A 10226-nucleotide genomic window follows, 5' to 3' on the forward strand; every position below is an offset into this window, starting at 1 on the left:
GATAAATATATAGATAGGGAGAGAGAGAGAGAGGGAGAGAATGAGAAACAAAGAGATAAAAAGATATAAATATAGATATGTATTGATATAGGAGTAGAAAGAGATGGAGAGACAACGAGATAGATATAGAGGAAGAGATGGAAGAAGAAATATGGAGAGATAGAGATAGAAAGGCAAAGAGATATAGAGTTCTATGAAGAGGGAGAGGGAGAGATGAATGGATAGAGAGAGGGAGACATGTCTAGAGATAGAGGATAAAGAGGAAGGGGGAGACAAATGGATAGAGAGAGCTAGAGGGAGCTATAAATATGGAGAGATAGGGAGAGATAGATAGTTATGTAGGAATAGGGAGAGGGAGAGATAAAGATATAGATGGTGAGATAAGTGATGGAGAAATAGAGATATAAGGAAATATAGAGAGGGTGAGAGAAAGAGGGAGTTATATAATTTTATCAACCATTATTAATATTTTTTTTAAAATATTTACACATACATACATATAAGTATGAGTCTATAATATTAATTATAAATGACTACTATATTTAAAATTTTGATATAATATTTTATAATTTTAAATTATATATTATTATGATATATAATTTTATAATATATAAATGATGAATAAATTTATAATATTATATATTATAAACTAATTGATAGCACTAATGTTGAGGGGAGGATGGATTGCAGACCTGCACCCTGCGCTTTCAAAACTTTCAAGCAAATGTGATTGGCATGTGTAAAGCCAAACTCCACCATTTTTGCCAACATCCAGCCTACCTCTACCACCATGGGAGATTTGGAACAATGTATGGACTTCCATAAAAGCATAAATGGCAAAAAAAAATTGCCAAATGTTGTCATTGCAACAACCCTAGTAGAGATGTATACAAAATGTGGAAGCATAGAACATGAATGTGACTTGTCTAATAGAATGCCTAGAAGAAATGTGATCTCATGGAATGCCATGATTGCAGGATATGTGCCAATGGATTTGTTGAAAAAGCTTTTGAGACTTTTAAGAAAATGTAATGGGCAAATGTAAAGCTTGATTCCATAGCCTTTAGTATCATCTATCTTGCCTACGCCAAAATAGGGGTTTTAGTCGCCCCTCTAAAGGCGAAGGTGATGCAAGGACTTCGCGGGGTCATAAATTTTGACTCGGTTGTCCATTTGGGCTGAAATTTGACGTGGAGGTGTATCATGAGTAGTTGATTGGATTACCAACAAAACCTAGTTTGATTGTACCTCAGACCGATCAACTTTTTAGGGCCAAATTCCTTTGTCTAAAGCTTCAAAAAGAATTTTTTTTCTTTTGGGGGGGTTTTTAGAAAGTTGTTTTTTCAGTTATTTTTGAACTCCTAATATTTTATGAGGTTAGAAAGTTGGCAATTAGTGCCGAAATAATATTTTTTTAGATTTCTAGAAGATTTCATGACTTTTGGGATAGATTTGAAAATTTCCATAAATGACAAATTTTAGATTTTGTAAAAATCTACCCAAAAAGGAAAATTTTAGTTTGTTGTTAAAATAGGCCTTTTTTCATTGTAATGGGAGAATGGTCGGAGTTTGCAGAAGAAGAAAATTGAAGAAAATTGATCCATACTTGTGTCATTTTGTATGCTTTCATTAATGGTATTGATTGTGTTTTAATTGGTTACATCAGAAGGTGATTGGGAGGGTCAAATAGGGTCTAAACGGATGGCCCACTATGGTGGAGCATTGTGGTTGGTTTCTTGAGTGTTTGAAGAGTTTCACTTCGGCAATAGATTTGGGCCTCATCAATGCAAGGATGATGGAATAGGGATTATTCTTGTGCTAGAGCATGTCAGGTCACATGTGGCTTTGCCTCAGTTATAAATGCAAAAATACAACAATTAAAAGAAGGCAGTCTTCCATCCAACATGTTGTCGAAAATGACGCCTCCGATGATCTAGTCAAAAGCCTACGATGTGACAACAAGTTTAATGGTTGAGATTTGCTGAATCGTCTTGCAACCCTCTCCATCATTTTCAGCCATTGATTTTAAAAAGTAGGTTGTTCATCTCATATAAGAAACACCTTCAGTGTAATAAATGAAAAATGCCTCAAAAAGAACCTCTCCATATATTTTAGATAGATATTTTCAATATTAACATTTGCAATTAATTAGGCACTATAGGAGCTCAACACATCTATGAAAGAAAAACAAAAAGCTAAAGTAAACATAGCAAGACAATATGGGCATTTCCATTTAGAAGATTTAATTTCATATTGGATTTGATGTGTTTTTTATTTCTATTATATAAAGTAGAAAACATGGACATGTTCTTATTTAAAAGATTTAGTTTTTACATGTTAGATTAGATTTGATTTGATTTGATTTGAATGAATGCAATTTTTAAGTAAAAGAATGTCTTAGAAGATTTTAAAACAAAAAATCTTACTATTTGTACCTCTTATGAAAATATCCCTTATTATATTCTATATAAATTATTTTTATAATCTAGATTAACGATATTGAATGTAAGGCCCACATACCACCATATGACCTAAGCCTCGCCCCACACTAACATTCTTAGTTTAGATAACTATATATGTTGCCTGTATTCGTTAAGTAAAGTAGACATGGATATCTAACATAATCCAGTTGTATCCATTTAAAAAATAGAAATTGTTGACTAAAATCACAGTTGAAATGAAAGCTACAGTAAAAGTCCACATAATAATGACGAAGTATTGTCTGTTGTCAGACTACACTTTCCTCTGGATTCTCAACACAATAGCAAGTGCTGTTTTATTTAGATTACAGAGCTGAAAAAGAAAACATCAGACATGATCTATGCATGCCAACCATGAACACAACAACTAACAGAAAAACTCTGCAAAAACCCTGTCAACCATGTTGACAAAAAGAGGAGACCTGAGTCGAGAATAATGGTAGAGAAATTCCTCAATATCCACGAAAGTTTCTGCATCCTCCATGACAATTTCCTTAAGCTTTTTCTCCAATTTAACACATGCCTCTGCTCTGTCAAGAGCAGAAACAACAGGAACTGATTGCTCTTCATTTACTTTGACCTTCTCTTCACTATTATTTCCATTTCTGATGCCCCCATGATTCAAAAAACTGCCCACAACAACTTCTCCATCTCCTCCTCCCTTACCATTGATCTCTGTAACATGATTCTGCTCTTCATGTATGATCAGAGCTTGACATAAATTGTTATCATCATGGTTGTTTTCTCTGAAGCTCCCCTGTACCTTGGGCTTCCCACATGTAAGAAAGGAAGAAGACTTGGGGTGAAGCCTCTGGTAATCCCCAAACAGAAAACTTCTAAGAGTTGCCACAGTTCTGTGACGCAGAAGCTGAAGCTGCTTAACTGACCCACAGTATATTATACGGAGTAGCATTTCTATATAGACTGAAACTGTTTGAGCCTTTACAAGAGCTGGAATAGTTCTTCTGCATCCACCCACAGAAGAAAAATCAAAATCAAAATCATTCACATAATCTTACATTCCTAAAAACACAGTAAAAGAGGTAAGGTACTTACAAACTTGTGATTTACTATATATGGAATCTTTTCTATCATTCTATGATGGAACACAGAGTGTGACAAAAAATATTGATGCAAAAAACTCTTACGCTGTCTTATCCAGAAACAATAACAACAACTACAGATGTAAATAAAGACCCCCTAAACATGCTCTAACAGGCAGCCCCAGAATGATAGATCATTCTGATAATGGATCGCCGAGTATGACATGAAATATTGATACAAAACACTCTTACATGAAATATTGATGCAAAAAGCTCTTACGCTGTCTTATCCAGAAACAATAGCAATAGCAACAGATGTAAATATAGGCTTCTTAAACATGCTCTAGCAAACTGCTGCAAAATGCTTCTCTATCATTCTGAAGATGGATAACAAAGTCTGACATGAAATATTGATGCAAAAAACCTTATGCTGTCCAATTCAGAAATAATAGCAATATCCACATATGTAAACAAAGACCCCCTAAACGTGCTCTAACAGACAGTCACAGAATGCTTCTCTATCATTCTGATAACAGATCACCAAGTATAACATAAAATTTTGATGCAAAAAACTCTTACACTATCTACTCCATAAACCATATCAATAACCACAATTGTAAAGAGCCCCCCTAAACGTGCTCCAGCAGGCAGCCACCTTTCTTTCAACGTAAATCTCTCGTGTTGAAGACCAAACTCCAACTGTCTAAGCAAGACATATCTCAACTCCAACCTAACTCAAAGAAAATGATAAGAGTTGTTGGATTTCAGTTCTGTTTCTTCTGCTGTACACTATATACACCTGAAGTTTCCTCCTTCCAATGAATTCATTGACCAGCTTGCTTTTTTTTCCCACTTAGTTGTTGTGGGTCCTTATCTGATCCCACTGTCATATCACTCAAAATTGATCTCTGCAAAAAGGCTTCCCAAAAAAATTCTATGCTAGTAAAATAAAGTTGTGTTCTACCTCCTCTCAGGCAAAAAGGACCAGAGTCCTCTCTTACACTGACAAAATGCAGGAGTATTTGTATATGATGATTATATCTAAAATTCGTCCAAGAGGCAAAACAAGCAAAGGAAAAGTGATACAGTGTTTGAGAGGCAGTTTTTTTTTTCTAATGGATGGGAGGGCTTATAAAAAAATTAACTTAAAAATCCACTACCCATTGTCGGTTGTTATTAGATTTGAGGGTAAAAGAAAAACACAGTGCATATCAGATTCCTAGTTATCAGTAAAACCTACTACACCTATAACAAAAACATACGCAACATGTGCAGAAGACAAAACTTAGATTGAAAGAGATTGAAAGGGAAGACTTCAATTATATATTTGAAAATAGGAGATTAAAGAATCAATACTTTACAATGGGTCCCAAGGAATCTTCTTCCTTGGGAACTTACTATCCTTAATCTCAGCAATCAATGACTCTCCTACTATTTGACCACATTATTTGTACACAACTGTAAGGAAAACTTATCACATATCTCAAGGTTGGATATAAGCTTCTAGGTCAAATATGTATTACATCAAATGACTTTCATCATTTTGAGGTGAGTTACTTCTCCAACATGTTAATTATTGTCTTACATTTTCCTCTTTGAATAGCGGTCCTATATTATAATTTTAAGATAGGTCTATCCATTAGATCTAATAATGTGATTGTTCTAAGGATGCTACTGTGGATTCCAACTACATGTACTTGTTCTTAGAATGTGTTGGATGATTGAAATCTTATTAAATCAATATTTATCATTAATTGAAATAGATATTTAAAAATATTAGACTAACTAATAAGTTGATAATATGAAATTCAATTTGAAGAATACAAATTGTTGCACCTCTTCTTCAAACTTTGGATATAAACTAGGTAAAGCCTTTGGTCAATACATGAATAAATCGAAACTTCTATGATATACCAAAACATAAGTAAATGATCTCCTAAAACTTGCATTGTAACATGTGGTTCTAAATGTCAAGTAATTTGCTCTCAACAATACCACTAGTCTCAATCTACTTCAAAAGACATGCTTGGTATGGTCCTTAATGTGCTTTTAACACCCATACATTGTCTAACAAACTCTATAGTAATGATCCAACTTATAAACACATATAAAAACAAAATAAAGAAAAACTATTTTTTAGTGAAGCAAGATTCCTTATTAGCCTACGATGCTTCTTTTTTATCAAACACCCTAGGTAACTGCCTTCTTGAAGATCTACAATTAGAAAAACATAGTGGTTGACCTTTATGGGTATTGATTAGGTTGGTTCTTCTTCAAACCTATTTCTCGCTAGATAGTCCCTTTAACAACTCTTTGTATTTTATAATGTGTTCAATTTCTCATCTTTTAGAGTATTTGTGCCCTTGAATCTAGATTTTCTTATTTAAGAGCTTCTTCCTCTACTTGTAGACACCTAAATCTATCCATACCCAACTACACTTAATGTTAACCTATCCTAAGCATTAATTGAATAAATATTTATTATTTATTTAATTAATTTATCCCCCTTTAACCCGCCCTATCCTAGCCATTAACTAAATAAATATTTATTATTTATTAAAATAATTTATCCTTCACCTTTTACCCCCCCCCCCCCCCCATCCTAGCCATTAGTTAAATAAATATTTATTATCTAATTAATCAATTTATCATTCATTTGTATTACTTAATTCTTATCCATCTAATCCTAGCCATTAGATTCACTCACATGGATCACAATCTAAATTTGTCATCACATGACAAGTGTCCCTCTAACATGTCTAACTAAGATCCTTTCTAGTTTCACTAAACCTAGACACTTGTCCAAAGTCAAACTAACTTTGTATCTCATCCATCTAGTCCATACTACATCTCCAAATCCTAGCCATCTACATAAGGATATTTCCCTAACACTAATCCTAAGTATAGCTCTTAACACTTGTCATAGGACTATAAATTTGATCCAAAACACTAATCATAATTCAATCATATCCATTCATTATACAATATATCTTGGCCCTTGATTTCATTATTGAAAAAATTATAAGTAAGATGCCTCTCCCCATATTTACATCTCTTAGATCATCTTAGCCTTATGTTTTGAATTTCTATCTAATCTTTCATTATTATATCCTCGCCACATTATTATTCTACTTGTTTGACCTCCAACCATATCAAGACTATCATCATGTTATTGGTTTCATAAGCAACCACATTTCTACATCAAAGAAGAAAATCAAGTGGAGCTAGCATGCTCTCTACTTCAGCTCAATCTGAGGAGAAAGAAGAATTCTAGGTGAAGGTATTGTGTGTACTACATTATCTTCTATGTTATTTACCTTCAATATTTTCTTGTCTTCATTATATAATACCTAATGGGACTCATATCCATGCTTAATCCTTGATTTTGAAGGTTTTCTTGACTCCATCTTGCTTGTTTTTTCCTTCTTTTGTGCAAAAAAAAATTGGCTAACTTTTGCAAGTAAACTTGGAGACAAAACTCTACGAATTTTTAAAATTTCATCATAACTTTCAATAGCATAGAAAATCTTCCACAAAGTTTTTATTGAAGGTTGGAGATCATCTTAGGAGGATACAATAAAAAATAAGCTTCAAATCACTAATATTCAATGAGTTATAATAAGTGTAAGATTGTTTATAAATCTAATTTTTTGGTCACATATCAACAGATTTTTGTGTATATTTGTACATTTCTACAAATACCTTTAAATGTTAATTATGGTTTGTTCTTTATATTTTTATTTTTGAGGTAAAAATGTAGACAAAAAGTTTAGATCTTTGTTGACTAGAGTTTTTCATAAATATGTTTTTTAGGGCACAAATCAAGGAATTTTTTTAGATATTTTTACATTTTTGGAAATGTCTCAAAAAAATAGTAGGGGAGACCAAAAATATTACAAAATAATGAGATCTAATTTGACTATATAAAAAGCAAAAAAAGATGAATTTGTATTCTTGTGATGAGCATATCTTTTATTTACCTCTATTTTTTGGCATCGTAGTATTAGTGACTACTATTCGTAGGAGGTTATATTATCATTTATAATCCATTTTATTGCATTCATATTCATTTGTCCAAGACCTTTGTGAAACTCCTAACACATTTGTGTTGCAACTACGATTGTGCAAGCTATTATCTTTTTTTTTATCACTAACGAATTTTTAACCTGGTTCAATCGCCAGGTGAGGCCACAAACCGAGGGGCCTCATCCCCGAATTCATATGAGAGATATGAACACCTCTATGCATTAGGCCTGTCCTCTTTGACCTATCTCTCAACTATCCTTATCTCTCCATATAGTCTCCTTATATCTCCTGCTCCTTATCTCTCCACATCAACACTCCTTATGCCTCCCCTCCTTATCACTCGATAGGCCAATCATATCAATCCACCCTGGTCTTCCACTAGCAAGATTGTGTCAAAGAAACCATGGGCATTAACACCCATGCGGAGTGTCTCCACAACTGAACAGCCAATCAACCGTGTACAGGGGCATGTCGAATCGTTAGCGAGGGTATGAACACCAACAAACCGAGCAAAGCCAGTGATGGTCAAGTTATACCAGCATTAACACCAACACCTACCACCAACCGCCGCACACACCTGAGCAGGGAAAGACCTGCAAGAAATCAAACACATGACCTTCTGCATCAACGCGGATTCCAACTATCATTGCATTGTGGGGTTAACCCTCCAAACTATTATCATTTGCCTAGTCTTAATGATATATCACTTTTTTAATGTTATGTAAGGGTTGGCCTATTCATGGGCCTTCCTGGGTTCATCTAGTGGGATTCAAGCATAAGGATGTGATTTGGGAAAAGCTCGAGGAAGGTTGTGTAAAGATAAATTTTGATGGGGCATCAAAAGGCAAATCAAGACCATCCTATGTTAGATACATTGCTCATGACTAGAATGGGAATATTTTAGCCTTAGGCATGAAGAAGTTGGCCAATGCGATAAATAATGAAGTTGAAGCATAAGTCAGTTTGCAAGCAGTAAACATGCCAAGAAAACACTCGATATCGAAGCTCCATTTAGAGGGAGACTCTTAAGTGATTATAAGTGTAATCATTAAAAGGGAAGCTCAAGAGTGAAAGCTAAATAAATTTATTATAATCATTAGAAATAATTTGTCATCATTTGTAAATTTTAAAATATCTCATACGAGGAGAGAAGGGAATGAGGTGGCAGCCATCCTACGTAAATGGGTGTCCACATTTAATGTGAATGAGGCAAATGATATTTGGGAGGATTTTAGAGCAATAAATTTGGAGGAGGATGTACATGAGTTGCAATCATTTATAGTGATCATGATATATATATATAAAGGAAATGAGCCCTCAATAATCCTTAGTCAGCGGTGTTAGTGTTAAACATGAATTTGAGAGCTTGTAGTGTGTGGAAGGGGTCACAAGGATGGAAGCCAATTTCACCTTGAGAATGAAGAAGCAGCAATTAGCATTCTTGGGAAAAAAAATTGAAGAAAGATAAGGAATGTCTTCAAAATCAAAGACCTAATGTTTTTGCAAATAATTGATATGATTTTGGGGAAAGAATTTATGAAATTGGAGTATAGATATCGCACAAACATTGATATTGCCTCCTTATTTTTAGCATGGTGTCTAGAGTTGGGTAATAAAGATGATGTGTATTGGGCCATGAGTGAATGTGTGAGGGATGAATGGACCTATGACATAGGCACTTTTATAACAATGGCCAAACTTGGTGAAGGATTCATTTCTCGTGGGGGCAATTATCTTCATGTGGTAGAGTTTTCACCACCACCATGACCTTTCCTTCAATAGAGTGCTTCTTGTGATAAAGAAGATAGATGTGTGGAAGCCCAAGTGGGTTGGGATTTTCTTAAAAAGCACCTGTGAAACAAAATGAAAATCTAGGTAGTTGCTAGTCCAAAGGAGAAGAACATCACAAAAAATGTCTAAAGTTCAATAAAGATGATTGTTGGATGGGAGAGTGGAAGAAAACCCAAAAGAAGAATAAACCAGTATGATAATTTTGTGTTGTTACATAGTTGTTTTTTATTGCGAAGCATAGTAGTAAACAATATTTTTTGTATTTTTGTAAGTATAGGGTTTCAAATATAGTAGAACATTTTAATGGACATAAATGTATGATATAAATGTATAATTTGTAACTATTGTGAGTAGCTTGAGCTGGTTGGGATGTAGGAAAAGATGTAATTTATGGCTCCATGGAAGATTTTAATTGCCAGATCAATGGTTTACACTACAAGCCTTTATAAATTTTGTATATTTTTTGAAATGAATATAATACAACCTTTCACCAATAATTTTTTTTTTTTTTAAAAGGCTATGTAAGAAACCTCAACACCCATCCCACATTTTTTGTGGATTTTTAAAGCTCGTGGGGTAAAATAAAGAGCTATAATTATGATGTTTTTGTGGGTGTAGGTGTTTAACTAACAAGATCTTTATTTTCCCTTAGTCACAAGTTTTTCCTACACTTTTATTAAGCTTGATTAGGTTAGTAAAGTGAGTTAATAGGAGGTTAGTTGTTGAGGCGAACTCATCCTTAGAGGGTGGAATATTTACTATTTGATCACTTTATTTAATATTGGTAGTCACATCCTATTGGTTGGATTTTCCATCTCCATTTGCACCCTAGTTCTATATAAACTCAATACCTAGCTTGTATTTGACAATTTATTTCATTCTAGTC

At 33.8% G+C, this 10226-nt stretch overlaps 1 protein-coding gene across 4 annotated transcripts; it reads right to left on the reverse strand.

Moving 5' to 3' along the window:
• Positions 1-2746: 2746 nt before the first annotated feature.
• Positions 2747-4668, reverse strand: LOC131074808 (uncharacterized). 4 transcript variants are annotated; one of them, XM_058011491.2, is made up of 2 exons: positions 4103-4668; positions 2747-3445 (listed from the first exon to the last, which is right to left on the reverse strand). In XM_058011491.2, the coding sequence occupies exon 2, from the start codon at positions 3391-3393 to the stop codon at positions 2848-2850; it is 546 nt and encodes a 181-aa protein (XP_057867474.2). In that variant the 5' UTR covers positions 3394-3445; positions 4103-4668; the 3' UTR covers positions 2747-2847. The 4 variants fall into 4 exon arrangements, with proteins under 4 accessions (XP_057867474.2, XP_057867475.2, XP_057867477.2 ...); XM_058011492.2 differs by lacking the exon at positions 4103-4668 and adding an exon at positions 3804-4096; XM_058011494.2 differs by lacking the exon at positions 4103-4668 and adding an exon at positions 3629-3794.
• Between the last annotated feature and the right edge of the window lie 5558 nt (positions 4669-10226).

This window comes from Cryptomeria japonica, chromosome 6, assembly GCF_030272615.1.
Source record: "Cryptomeria japonica chromosome 6, Sugi_1.0, whole genome shotgun sequence".
Classification (NCBI taxonomy): domain Eukaryota; kingdom Viridiplantae; phylum Streptophyta; class Pinopsida; order Cupressales; family Cupressaceae; genus Cryptomeria; species Cryptomeria japonica.

Excerpts from the sequence above, each read along its gene's own strand:
- LOC131074808 (XM_058011491.2), bottom strand. The coding sequence starts at position 3,393 with ATGCTACTCCGTATAATATACTGTGGGTCAGTTAAGCAGCTTCAGCTT.